Below are 15382 nucleotides of genomic sequence, written 5' to 3' on the forward strand. Positions count from 1 at the left end.
TTTAACTTAAGAACATCTAAGCAATTCCAACCTATTATTTGAGGAGTGACATCTTATTCACTTTTGTAAATAATTTCCATTAATAAACATCTTATTTTTTGTAAGGTGTCTCTCATGATAGTGTCCATCTCATGCCTATACAACAGGAACCAGGCTACTGAGTTTCTTTTTGATAGAGAGCTTATTCTAGTGTCAGCAGGTTAAAAGTTTTATAGCTGAGGCAGCATTCCCTAGTGGTGAGGACTTATTGACAACTTTATTAAAAACTGTGGCAATGAGTTCTATAGACCCAAGCCTCAAAGTTAATTTAAAAAACACACACACATAGGCGGGATAACCCATGCTATTCTGCCGCATCAGTGTTTTTTCACATGTAGATTTTAAATTAGAACTACATTAATTGACTGCTATAGCATCTAACCAGACCAAGCCCAGAGAAACAGGATGCTCTGGAACAAAACCCAAACTGTCAAGAATGCATATTTTCTTCCATATTATAATATGGTGACTCTACTCACATGTTGGGAAACTGAGCATGACTTGGAGTATCCCTAAATGTCTATCAGTAAAAGATACATTTAGGGATGGGCAAACTCCCCGTAGCTTGCCCCACGTGCCAGACCCCTACAGCAAGCCGCCATGAGGGCCACGGGTGCCTGGTGACTGGCTTCCCACTCCATTGCTGAGCTGCCATTTTGTGTAAAAATGGTGGTTCTACCTTTGTTGTAAATAACTATTTACACAAATAGCGGCCATAAAGGGGCCATTTACACAACATTACAGGCACACACCAAGACTGGCATTCATGGGGCTGAGCTGGCGAGAAATCACCAAGCTTTGAGCTGCAACCAAATGCCTGCACTATCCCTAGATACATTTTTTAATAAGGAATGAAAGAAATAATCTTAAAACAAGAGGCTTAAAAACATTTTTCCTCATGGCTTCATTACTATTAAAGACATCTCTAGTCTTTCTATAAAAGTCTTCTTATTACGTAGTTTTTAGAAATCATCTGGAGGAGTAAAGTCTGAGTAACAATATATAAACTCCTTGTCTTAAATTCTAAAAGAAAATATTTCATAATCCAAGACTGTTCAGTTTTTCGGGAAAAAATAAGAACTTTCCTTGGGGACAAGCCGTTTTTCCCCATTTTTTCCAGGCCTTCACATCTCTACTAATGCATGTCATCATGCCATGTGGATATGGGAACCTCTACACATGTACACCAATACCTACTATGACTTCAAAGCCTTCAGGTCCTCAACCTTCTTGAGCCAATGGACACATTTAGGGTTGTTGTTTTTTAGGCTACTGGGACTGAACTGTGCCATATTCCATAAGATTCCTAGCCAGTTCTGCCATGGTTCTGCCATGGAACCAGAGGTGGAATTCAGTGACATTTCTACACTTCGCCAACTCAGCTATTGATTTGAACTCATTTAATTGCTTGCTTGTAGAGAAAAGTATGAAAATGTTCATACTGAGATTCAAATTCAGATTCCCAGAGAATTCTATCTTACTCTTGTTGAAATGTCTCAGAGTAGAAATACATGTTGCACACATTTGTATGCAACAAAAGCCCAACTGATTGTTTTCCTGGTGGGGGGTTATATGGAGTAGAAAAGCAGGAGGGGGAAAGTGTGTCTGGAACCTCACAAGGAAAAAGCAATTTGGGGGGCAATCCTGAGTGGAGACACAGCAGTCAAAGAAAGGGTTAAGCACTCCCTTTTTCTTCTACCCACCCCACCAGTTCATCAGCTCCGAGACTTCCATTACTCAGATAAGCTCAGATAATGAAAGTGTAACATGTAGTTAGACCCTCAGTCCATCCAGATGGGGGACACACAAGGCAATGGAAACTCTTCAGAATTCTTACATTGATTTATAGATAGGGCAATTCACTGTCCTAAGTTCATTATTGTAAATACACACACACACACACACACACACACACACTCACTCTTCTTCTGAAAGAAACCAGAGTGGCTAAATCTCAGTTCCACAGTCTCAGCATAAACCTTTCCTAGAGAAATAAGCACAACAGCACAGCTGTCTGTGTCCAAAGATCTACATCTTCTATTAAATAATAAAATGAATGTGGAAATGCTGCCCTCAAATTTCCACGGCTTGGGGAGGGGGAAACATGGGACAATGCAGTCCTTTGACAAGTAGTAAGAATCTAAGGGCTACTTCTCATATTACATTCTAAAGCCACTGGATAACTCCCACAGGTTATTCTTGTATCTGCAAAGATGTACCAATGAATGAATACTGCAAGGGACTGTAGACACTTCCTGGCCCAGTTTTACTCAATACAGAACTCATAGACAAGATCAAATGTCTATGACTGAATGCCATGGACAGTGTTTGGTCATGTACACATGTTGCTAATAGTATACCACTTGTAAGAAGAAGATTCAGAAAAGAGAGTAAGTGGAGCAACTTGACTACACTTGTATGGCAGATGAAAAGCTAACTTGTTCTCAACAAAAATGGAAAAGATGGGGAGAAGAGGCACCACCTCCCCATCTTTCTATTCCCAGTTGTATAGATATGCGCACAAAGTATATGGTCTAACGTCTTCCCAAAGCAATGTAGGATGGGGGTGGCGGGAATGAGAATCATGGGGGGGTACGGTTGTACCATTTTCTTCCTGGCCTGCCCTAGTACCCAAGCACTTAACCAACTTGAGGAGCAGACATGTTTTATATTACCCAGATAGCAAAGATCATGGCAGCAGTAGTGTCTGTGGAAACAACAGGGTTGCTTCCCTCTCCTCCTTCTCTAAAGGGAGAAGCAACAGGAAGGTTCCTTCTGCTGAAATATGCACCTGAGCATTCTATATAGAGTATCAAGTGATCAATCTGATTTCAAACAATGCAGAAGAGTTCCCAGTTCAACTGGAACCTGACCTTCCCCCACCCCCACCCCATGTACAGTCCCAATTCCCTTGGAGCATGTGTATGTTATACTCTTAAAAACAACAGCCTATCCTAATGTAACCAACTGGGGTGCGGGGAGAAAGAGAGAGTCCTGCTGTGGAGAAGACAGCCGTCTGTCAAACGACAGAAAGAGGATTCAAGACCATCTGGGTGTGTTATGTGTATATACATATGGAACCTATGCAAGTTGACTGGCCCTCTTCCCCTCACCCAGACAAATGAGAGACTTTCCTATCCATCTCTCAATGCTTATGAATGGTACCATCGCTAGAGTCTGTGTTGCTGTGGGTGACTTATTTTTCTGCATGTGAGCAGTTCTGGATCAGGGCCAAAGAATGAAACAGAAGAAGAAAAGGCAAAACAGCTGCATATTAGACCTTATCCAATATCCTTTTTTGAGAAGATATCTGGCTTTCCATATAAAATGTTCATCAAATATAACCAGTTTAGAATTTAGTAGCTCAGTAAAATACAGTATAGGAAATTACTCCTCCTCTTGGAAAAAGATGCATGTCAGCAGATGTATATAAAACATGGGTCAGCAACTTGTGGTCCTCTTGTGGCCTGCAACTCCCATCAGCCCCAGCCAGCATAGCCAATGATACGGGATGATGTGAGTTGTAGGCCAAAACATCTGGAGGGCCACAAGTTGCCCTTCCCTGTACTGAAGGGACTAGTTAAAGAATTCAAAGGGTTTGGAGAGAAAAAAAAATGGGCTCCATCAGGGATCAGGCATGGTGCCCATTTTATTAAATATGTTTATATTTTACAGGAATCTGGGGAGGAAGAAATTGTTTTGGTAAAATGTATGGATAACAGAAATGCACAAATATTGTGCAGGAAACTGTGCACAAACAGGACAAACTGGATGACCTCAAACTGGAGGAATAATACAGTACTATACAATCTATGGCAGGGGACACCATCTCTCAACTTTTTTGTTATTGGCTAGGGACTCATCAGTTGCAATGGAAAGAGAAAGAGTTCTTGGAATATGGGTTTATCATATAATATAATATCCCAACTAGACAGAGGGAAAGTTCTGGAGCAGAGAGGTAGAGCTGGGTGTTATCAGCATATATGTGGAGCTGAAAGCCATGTGATTTGATGAGATCGCCAAGTGAGAGCGTACAGAGAAGGAATTGCCACCACCCCCTGTGGTGTACAGCACCACAGCAGAGGCCATTCCAAGGAGCCATGAAAGGAGACTATTCAGCTTTGTTCATTAGGCACCCTGGTGACTAAGATATGATCCTTGGTGTTGGAATAGCCTCACGTTTTCTCAAATAAATATTTATTATAATTGTTAAACTAGATCTATTCCAAACATCTGATACGAAAGAGATAGTGCTTGCTTTATAGTACCTATGTTGTACATTTATAGTAAAACAGTACATAATCCAAAAAGAAAAGCTGTGTGAGTACTATTACTGACTGTCAAATATACTGTACTGTGGCAAATCATTGCTGCATATATTGAATGAAACAGCAACTTGTTATAGAATTCTTACAAAGTTCACCGGATGGTCAGGTCACAGATGTTGATATCCAACAACAGATACATTTGATGAGAAACTGACTAGCAATCAGGAAGTTATTCCAGGAGTATGAAAATGGATTTGTAAAAGCCTCAAGTTACCAGCTTGAAACTGAGGAACAGGGAACCGGGAATGTGAACAACCAGCCAGCATGTATTATGTTTCCCACAACACTTCCAAAAGACTAAAATCTTCACAGAAGATAATTCTAGCTAACTCACATTAAAAACCTTTACCACACAATATCATTTTATTCTCTAGATATATGCATCATTCCAAAAAATATGAAATATTTATTTATTATTTATTATTGCATTTATATCCCGCCTTTTTTCCTCTTGCAAGGAACCCAAGGTGGCTTACATTATCCTCCTCCTCTCCGTTGTATCCTCACAACAACAACCCTGTGAGGCAGGTTGGGTTGAGAGTCTGTGACTGGCCCAAAGTCACCCAGTGAGCTTCCATGGCCAAGTGGGGACTAGAACCCGGATCTCCCAGCTCCCAGTCCGTCACTCTCACCACTACACTACACTGGCTCTCATATGGTATTTCTATGGCAACAATACACAGAGGGGGGCAGACACATTCCACACATACGATTTGGTGTTTTGTGGGAGCACTTTCTGTAGATGTAGCTAAGAAAAAATGGGTAGATGTGGAACGCAAGCACAGGCAAGCCTGGATCCTGTCCCATATCCCATATATACTACTGTAGTAAGATGTACGTTGTCCAGCTTATATAAAATTCAAAAGAAACAGTTTCTTTCCCCAATGTACTTTTTTTGCATCACATCTCTGTCTCTAAGGGCTGGATGTGCCCGATCTAGTCTGATTTTGGAAGCTAAGCAGGGTCAGCCCTGGTTAGTACTTGGATGGGAGACCACCTGGGAATCAGGCTTCCTGTGGGTTGATCTCTATGGTCTTGTTAGGCCCCTTCCAACCCTATGATTCTATGATTTCATTATGATCTATGATTCGTTGTTGTTTTTTTAAAAAAAACTTTTCTGCTAAAATAAATATGAAAGCCTTGATCTAACGCACTTAATAGATCTCCCTATATATAAATGATTGGCAAAATGGGAGGGGGGTTAGAAGTACTTGTACTGTACCACTCCACCAAGGGGAAGGAAATGGGCACAGCAGCAAGCACACACCATGCAGAGCTCTGGGGCGAGAGGTTAGTACATAATTATTACAAGTCAGTACTGGTGGCAGTAGCTCTCTACACAGCACCTATGCCACTCCCACTCCCCTGAACACATACTTTCCACTCCTTTGTAGGAGACTGAAGCCTGTCCAGTTGTTGTTACTGTTATTTATTTATTTACTTACCTTCTTAATTAATTACTTGTTTATAAATTGTACCTGCCCTTCAGTATTACTACTTCCATGATAACTAACAAATTAGATAAAACCAATATACAAATATGAACAATAAAAACAGCAGATCAGTAAGAGTATAGCATTGTAGCAGTAGAACAAAACTAATTCAATTCGTTTTACCAGTACGGTAATGCCCTTTTAAAAGATACTTGCCTGGTGGTGAAATCACATGAGAGTAGATGCCAGGTGAGCCTCCCTGGGGAGAGCTGTGAAACTGCATAACTTGCAACAAAAAATATGTAGCTTGTCCCTAAAATTGGCCTCCATACCAGAGAACTGGAAAGTAGCCAAAGTTTTTAAAAAGAGATCCAGGAAATTATAGGACAGAGAGTAATTTCTGATCTCAGTAAATTGGTGGAAAGCTTTTATTAAAGATACAATTACTGAGTGTATAGAAGAACAAATCTTGGTAAAGAAGCATCAGCATGGCTTCTGCAAAGGGAAGCCTTGCCTCAATAACTTTTTAGAGTTCTCTGAGAGCGTCAACAAAGCATGTGGATATAAGCGACTGGTAGTCATTGTACACTTGGACTTTCAGAAAGCTTTTGACAAAGTCATCACCAAAGTCTCCTGAGTAAATTCAAGTTAGAGGATAAGATGCCGGGTCTTCTTATAGAATAGATTGGCAACTGGTTAAAGAACAGGAAGCAGAGAAGGAATAAATGGGAAATTATCACAATGCATGGAAATAAGAAGTGGGGTCCCCCAAGGATCTGTATTGCATCAGGTGCTTTTTAGTTTGTTCATAAAAGATCAGGCTTTCAGGATGAGAAATGAGGTGAGAAATTTGTGGATGACACCAACATTTTAATTGCCGTCAAAATCAAGAGGACTATGAATTGCTCCAAAAAGACATCTCCAGACTTGAGTGACAGGGCAACAAAACTGCAAATGCAGCTCAATGTAAATAACTGTAAAGCAGGGGATGGGGAGTGTGTGGCCCTCCAGATGTTGTTGGACTACAACTCCCATCATCCCTCACCATTGGCTATGCTGGTGCGGGCTGATGGGAGCTTCATCCAACAGCATCTGGAAGGCCACATGTTCCCCATCTCTGGTGTAAAGTGATGTGCATGATGTTGAAATAAGCAATAGCCATTAGTTAAACCCACTGTACAAAGGGGGAAATAACTGGCTGAAAAGCCACTAAATGGTTACTGCATTTAGGGAGATGGGGTGCTGGTTCTGGTTTCACTTTTGCCTTTTTTTTTTTTTTTAACTTTGGCTGCTTTAGCAGTACAAAGAAGGTGCCTATTTAAGTAAAGGTCCTGTTTAAAGCTTGTAGTTGTCTTCTGTCTCAAGTGTGGTCAGCCCAACCTTACTCTGCAACACATGGGGGATGGAATCCTAACTTTCCATATCCAGTTGGCAGTGACTAAGCTGGAAAGGAACTTGGTGTCATGGTGGATAGCTCAATGAAAATAATGACCCAGTGCATGGCAGTACAGACAATGGCAAATTCCATAAAACTGCCAGTATCGTAATGCCCTTATACAAATCTATGGAATGGCCACACTTGGGACTCCTACGTACATCTCAAAAAGGATGTTTTAAAGCTGCAAAAGGTGCAACCAAAATGTACCTGTCAATCAAAATGTTCAGGTGAATCAAAAATGTAGGGCAACTTCACTACAAATAAAAGCTACATACCATCTTCCTCCAGGAGGGTGAATCATCCACCACAAGAAATAAGTAAGTAGCCAGGGGGAAAAGTATGGGGGTAGGAGTTATGTGGGAAGCAGTCACTAGGCAAACTGAGCAAAATCAGCAGGGGAGAGTGTAAAGGAGGAGGAAGCTAGGGGTCTAAGATATGATCCCAAGAAGCAAGGACAAGAACATGCAGACTAAGCCAGCTGGGTTCAGGGAAGGGAAGCTGGGGCTAACACCTAGCAGCTTCGACCTATTGTTATAACCATGTTTCAACAAAGATTTATACTGGTGGCTATCTTGCCAGTAAAATATAATTTTAGGTTGCAATTGCTTTTTGATCACATACTCATGCATGGAGTTAGCTATATCCTTAAAAAATTAACCAGGTCTTTGATCCTTACGTAGACGATGCCTTTTTAATCAGTGGCATTTTTAATTTGCTTATCACCATAGCATTTAGTTGCAACCTGCTAAATCTATGGAAGCTTAACAGAACACTTACATTTTGCTTCCTCAGCTTCCAACACTAGTTTATCACCATGGCATCACCTTGAATAGACCTAACATTGATTCTGTTATCTACAGAGAGCCTGGGAACATTAAAAAAAAAATCACACTGGCACTCAGAAGCCACCATGGAAATTGTTTGTATAATCATGTTTGGAGAAAGCAGTGAAATTTAAACATTTAAAAGGCTTGTCCTTTTTCTTCTTAAATAAAACAAACATGATCTGATGTTTTTCTAAGGGTCAGGAGAGCCTCCAAACTCACCAGATATCTTTTAATATTTAATATTGTCTTGGTCTGTTAAAAATTGCTTCCTTTTTCTTCTTTGGGCAAATTAAACACTGAAAGCAGAACACTACACAGATGGGCAGAAGCAGCCACAACCAAGGAAGTTCGAGTGCATTGAAATTCTCTGAACTTTACTTTGAAGCTCCGTCTGACTTGCTCTCATTTTATTTGTCACCTGTTCTGGGTTCATTCAAATGGGGAAATTGCGCATTTCTATGCGCAATTTTCAAAAGTGTGCACTTCCCCCCATTGACTAAGGAGTGAAAACACTTAAATTTTTGAAATATACTAATTTCAAAGTGCACATTAAAAAAAAAAATCCACATTTTCCAAATGCAATTGCATTTGGGAATGTGTGAATTTTTTTCAAGAAAATGCGCTGCTGTTCACATTCAGGGTTGCGAACAGGCTAAGTTCAGATAATTTCCCAAATGAAACATACCTAGCCACAATCATGTTCCCTCCCTGAACTGCAGGGACAACTCTGTCTGAGGACTGTTGCCCTGGCTGAGGTAAGGAAGGAGGGAGAGACTTGCCCTGATTGAGGGTAACTTAACTCAGCCTGTACCTTTTTGCCATAAAAGTGAATGGAGCCATTTCACTCCTACAACTTAAAGCAAGCTTCTTGTTTCAGGGATACCATTGAGGTGGAAGCAAAACATATCCCCGTAGAGTTGCCAGCTTCATGGGCAGGAGCCAGGTTTTACTTCCACCATAATGGTATCCCTGACAGAAGCTGTTTACTTTTTCCTTATAAAGCAAATGGTACCCTTTCACATATATGGGAGAAAATAAAAGCACTACTCTCAGGGACACACTGAGGTGATTGCAATCCAGGCCCCTCTCCCTGACACTAAATCACCAGTCCCGGAAGCAGGAAGCACATCTGATATTCCAACTCTGTCCCCATTGCATTATTTTTTCTCATATAACTTGATCGTTCCTACTGAATTCTATCGGGGGAGTGCACCAGTTGTCATTAGAAGCACTGTTTAGGTGGTTTAGCCCCCACACCAACAGTGTCCCAAAATATGATGTCTTTACTTTCTCACATGTAGGTAGATGGCCTTCATTCACTCTTACGGTAAAAAAAAGGTATAGCACATATGGAAGTGATGACACAAAATCCAATGCATAAAATCATAAAATAAAATCCACAAAATCCAATGCATAAAATCCATTTATGCATTGTGCTTTACATGGTATACATTTTCCAAACACAATCATCTGTAATCAGTAATGGACTAGATAAGAACAAAAAAAAACTAATACTCAAACCGGACAAGATGGAGGTAGTGTCAGCAGGTGATTCATCTGCCCTGGAAGGTGAGGTTCAACCTGCCTGAGATGGGATCGCACTCTCCCTAAAGCAAGGGTGGGCAATGTGCAGCCCCTGCTGTCCACTGAAATTGTAAAACAAAAAAAAGTTTTTTAAACAGAACAACATGGCATCCAGAGTGGCCATTCTGAAGCCTTCTTTATCCATAGCTGCTATGGAATACCAAAGGGGTCAAATTTAGCTTGAAAACAAACTAATCTTGATCCTTTGGGCACCTCGAAGCCCCTCCAGAAGCCATTTATTTAAAAAAAAAATCTGGCACTGCAGATGCCCCGCCCAACACACACACACACACACACACGTTGAGTCTGAGGGGTGAAAATGGCCTCCAGACTTCTCGAAGTTGCCCACCCTGCCCTAAAGAATCAGGTCAATAGTCTGGGAGTGTTCGAGCCCTAAACATCTTAGAACTCAGGTACCTCAAGGACCACCTCCTTCCATAGTATTAAGATGTACCTCAGATGTCTTTTCACTCAGTCTCTCCACTAGATAGTGACAGGACATAGGCGCTTTTCTGTGGTGGTGTCATGGCCCTGAAATTCTATCCCTGAAGAGGTTCATTTGGCACCGGGTTTGCCATCTTGTCAATACCACATGAAAACCTTTTAATTTTCCCAGGCCTGTGAGTTTACATGAGCACAGGAGGGAAAGAAGAGAAAGTGCTGGTGAAAAATGGTGAATGAGCACAAAGCATAGAACTTGCACAAACATCAGACACCCATCAACCAAGGGCAACAGAAATCCCATATAACAGAAAGAACAGCTACATTATGCTTTGGCTGTCAGAGTACTCACAGGTAGCTTGGCTCAGAATATCACATCACAATCCTATCCATATTAACTGGGGAATACAATCCTCTGTATGTACACTATTTCCACTGGCAGATCAGTTGATCGGTAAATGATGGAATAGCATTTGGCACATGTTCAAAATAATTATGTTTTTATTTCCTCCCATGTTTCAGGACTTAGCACTAGTGCTGAAAACCGGTTTCTGGACTAAAGTGTCCAGAAACCTCGTGGGACCCTAATTTAAATTCCTACAGAAGTATGACCTATGACAGGTCTGTTGTTAGAATAAATAAATAAAACAGGAATTGTAAAGAGATAAGAGCTAAAGAGAACACCCTTCCTTCAATATTCTAAAATTCACTTGCATTGAGCTTTCGGCTATAAATTAATCAATTAAAAACTACACAATCAACCAAGAAATCTTTACAAGATTGATATAGTGCTAATGTGTTATTTATATTCAAATTATCCATAAAAATGGCCAATCAATAGAAAAGCATTTTGTGTTGGTATGATCTATAGATTAAGAATAATGACCACTTTTGTGGTTATTCTGGACTACCTGTTTTACAGAAAATATTTTACAGTGTTTTCCTGCTTTTTGATATTTGTGAGGATAGAAAAGCAATTAATTCTCTCGAAATCAAACAAAACTTGATGGAACTTTAAAACAGATTGGTATTGGTAAAACAATTCTTAAATAACATGAATACTTTATTGAAATTGTTTTTAGCTGCTTAAATTGTTTTTACATTTTGTATATTTAAATTTTAATGCTGTATTTTATCTTGTGAATTGTTGTGAACCACCCAGACAGCTTTGGCTATTGGGTGGTATAGAAATTAAAGGAAGGAAGGAAGGAAGGAAGGAAGGAGGATGCAACAGTCTATCAAATCCCACTGTTACCACCAACTCATTGTATGGTCTTGGGCATATTGTTCTCTTGAAGTCATAGTTTCACAATAAGGACTACAAATTAAATACCTCAAAGAGCTGTTCTGGGGGGTAAACACAATGCAGATTGCCCAAGCCCTTTGCAAATAAAGTGCTGCAGTTTGCTTTCTGGAGCAAAGCTTGTGAAATGTTACACTAACACATCAATCTGTACAAATACAATATGTTTAAATAAGAATGTTGCTACTGTTTTATGCAACTTAGCTGTCCCTTTAGTTAAAAATATGTGTCTGGCAAAATTAAAGTCTTAACCCCGCTTACCAGCGCCTCAGCAGAAGTCTTTCCAGCCCTGTTATGGAAGAAATCTTGATCCCTGGTATCTCTAGTTAAGTCACACAGATCGAAGGTATATTTATCTATGCCTCTCTTTGATGTATCCACACACATTTGTTCTGTTTCAAGAGGATACACTGTATAATAACATTTCATGCAGGGAAAGAGCCACAGTATAAAGACATGGACTACAATCCTGCACACAGGAGGCATAAAGCCCACTGAAGTCAACAGCAGCTAACTGTGTACAGCAGCCTTCTCCAACTTGGGGGTGTCTCCACAAGTGATTTGCTGTGCTGCGTTAGGAGGTCGTTCAGGGCACATGATGTCTGCCATCCTGCAGCCACCCCAGAGTTTCGCACCGAAAAAGCAGTTCTTCTGAGACTACTTTTAGTCTAATTGTTTTCCTTAATTCGGCTTGTCTGCGCTTCTGTTGTGGTGCGCACCATCCTCCGCATTTACTCTGGCATGATTTCCCTGCCCAGGGGTGAGTCTTTCATGGCCGTGACCTCACTGACCCCAGTTAAAGGGTGTTTCCCCAATATTTTCCCCATCTGTGTTTCCACCATTTCACGGCTGGCCATTAGAGTTCTGAGCTAACTCATGGGACTTATTTCACCTTGACTGCCATTAAACTCTGATGGCCAACCGCACAAAGTATAGGTGTGCTCTGGGCAGCCTCTTTTTTTCTTCTTTTTTAGGGTAACGCATTAAAGTGAAATAGCGCAATGCCTACACCCCCTCTCACTATTGCACTTTTGCCAGCAAGTCCTATAGTCCCTATCTCACTATTACAATTGCACGATAGTAAGATGGGGCTATAGGACTTGCTGGCAAATGCGCGATAGTGAGATAGGAGATAGTGAGATAGGGGAAGGAAAGAAATGAAAACAAAACTGGCGGAATTGGGCACAGGTTGGGGAAGCAGGCGTCTCCTCAGAAGTAACTCCCATTCTGGTCAATAAGGCTTGTTCTCTAAATATTGATGCTGCATTTCTTTACTGTTTGCTTTGTTGCTGTAAGAAAGTAATTAATGTGAAGCTTCAAACCTTCACATTACGGGAGTTTCAGGGGACGGAGATGGGGGGGGAAGCCTGGAGAGGGGGAGCCTCTCTTATTGGTTGAGTGGCCCCTGCCAGTCTGATGATGTTCACTCCAACCCCCCACTCTACCCAGAAGTATATTCCTGTGAAGTGACTTAGAATGGTGTGATGCCCTTGTTCGTGGAGTCCTGCACAGACCAAAGCTGGTTCCTTGAAAAATCTGGGTAAGCCACCATTTGCTTCTCCTTCTGTTGTCATGAAGACACCCACCTGGTGTTCTCCAGATATGAAGGAATGTAAGTCTCATTATCCCTAGCCATGCTGGCTAGAAATGATGGAAGCTGTAGTCCAACACATCTGGAAGGCACCAGGTTGGGGAAAGCTAGTGTATGGGACTGCAGCCTGCAGGACTTTTAGTTTTAAATTTTAAAAGAAGTAGTTCTTAAGACCACTCATGGATGATTTAAATTTAGATTAATGGAAGTGCACAAATGTATTAAGGAATTCCTCATATCCATTATGAACAGCTACAAGCATTAAAGAATGCATACATGTGCGTATTTGATTAAGCTTTATAAGATTCATCATAGTAAGGTTACAGTGTTATGCACCCTTGTCTGAGAGTCTGATTGAATCCAGTTTGACTTACTTCTTAGTAAATATGTACAGGATTGGGCTATAAAATTGAGATGATGATGAAGATGAAGTAAACTGATACGACATACCAAACACCATTAAACATCATTAAACGCAATATTCTAGGTTTTAAATATGAAAAATATGTACATCAGATCCACAGCTAATTTACTAATAAATAAGAAAGTCTTAAGAGAGAATAAAAATAGCTTCATATAAAGGAGGCTTGAGGAAAATTAATTCTGTTGGGCAAAATTAAGGCCCTGGAAGCTTACACATATATTCCACTTCTCAAAAAACAAACAAAAAACAAAACCCATGTTATATTTAAAATAGTAACTTCAGAATGGTATTTTTTGCCTTGAACCTTTAAATGCCTTTTCAAGCTTTTCTTCACTCAACAGCTATTTATTTGAACAAAACAAAAAGCGAGCAGGTGATGCGAATCTAACTGACCATATATTGGGTGTATCGCTTACCATTTGTCCCATTAGTCAGCTTCAAAGAAGCATGAGACAGTCCTAATTTGTTTCATACTAGTGTTAGGAACATAAATTTACAGGAATAAACATACCTCCACAAGGAACTCTCCAGTACTTTCCCCATATCCGTGTGGTAATATTTGGTAAGGATCAGAATCACCTAAAAGAAACAAATGACAAAGAGAACTAAGCTACATATGCAGACAACCAAAATAATGTACACAAGCATACCAGAAATGTCCTGTCAAGACTGCAGATTTCTGGTTTTTGTTTTTGTGATCAAGTGTTTGTTTTTAGATTAAATACTGCCTCCTCCACTTCGAGGTCAAATGGGTATAGTTATCAAAAATAATAACCTCCTCTACGGTTCCGATCCCATACTCACTTAGAGGGGAGTAAGCCTCATTGAACTCAGTGGGACTTACAATGGAATCCTATACATGTCTAGTCAGAACTAAGGCAATAGTGGGTCAGGAAACATAGGGCAGTATCCAACAGTGACATTCACATACTCAAATAGTGCTAGCGGAGCTCTCCTGAATCTTTCTGTTGCATAAGTGGTTGCCCGTTACACTGGCACAACTAGTTGTGCAAGCAGTTGTGCAACCAGTTGCACAACATGTTGCACAACGCATTAAACGCTTTGCACGTGTTGCACAACGCGTTGTATAATGGGTGCAAGCAGCTGCATAACCGGTTACACAATGGGAATGCACTGCACAACACATTGCACAATGTGTTGCACAAGAGTTATGCAAAACAACTTGCACAACCACACTTGCACAAACGTAACTTTAGTTGGATTCTTTTCTTGTGCATAGTTCAGAACCTAGTTTCCGCTAATGCAACATCATTTGCGCTAATGGAATGACACTGTTGGATACTGCCCTAACAGTGCAATCCTAAACATATCTACTGAATCCATTCTACTATAATCCATTCATTCAATTTAATTGGACTTACTCCCAGGTAAATGTATATAGATTTACAGCCTTAAAGAACATGCACAAGTCCGGAAGTATTTTCTTTTCATTATTATAAGCAAGCTAGCTCTAATGTAACTGAGCTTCTGTTAGAACAGAAGAGTGTGTAAGGAAGCAAAATTTCACATTCTTGGAATGAGGTGAGAATTGTGTCATGCTGGAAAAAAAATTAATTTCTTCATTACTTCAAACCACCCAGTAACACTACTAGATTATACTTTTAGAACTCTGGAGTCTATTCCAGCAAATAGGCTGTTAATTTATCAGTAAATCTCTTGGATTGGATGTTTGTAAAGAATTATGATTTAATATGGGTTACAGATTAGGTGATAACATCCTCAAGATAATCAGTATTACTGGTAAGGCCAATTACTGTTGTTTTCTAAGTACTTGTATTATTTACTGATGCTGAGAACTCTTGAAGAAAGCTATGTATTCAAACAGTTGTGGAAAAGTTATGCCTTAGACATGGCTTTTATAGGTTGGAGCCAGACTTGCCCCTCCATGAACAGGGTTCCTTTCATTCGCAGAGGGAACTTGGATCCAGCAGAGGCTTTCTGGTGAAGGAGGAG

General features: G+C 40.3%; 1 protein-coding gene across 2 annotated transcripts in view; it reads right to left on the reverse strand.

Moving 5' to 3' along the window:
- The window catches only part of SORCS2 (sortilin related VPS10 domain containing receptor 2), a 220225-nt gene that overhangs the window by 173858 nt on the left and 30985 nt on the right, over window positions 1-15382 (reverse strand). For both annotated transcript variants that reach the window (XM_084850779.1, XM_084850780.1), the window contains exon 2: window positions 13920-13987. In XM_084850779.1, the coding sequence (XP_084706905.1) occupies window positions 13920-13987 (68 nt within the window). The remainder of the gene's footprint in view (window positions 1-13919; window positions 13988-15382) is intronic.

This window comes from Heloderma suspectum, chromosome 4 (genome assembly GCF_057233095.1).
Source record: "Heloderma suspectum isolate Gila_16-S chromosome 4, 16-S_ref, whole genome shotgun sequence".
NCBI lineage: Eukaryota > Metazoa > Chordata > Lepidosauria > Squamata > Helodermatidae > Heloderma > Heloderma suspectum.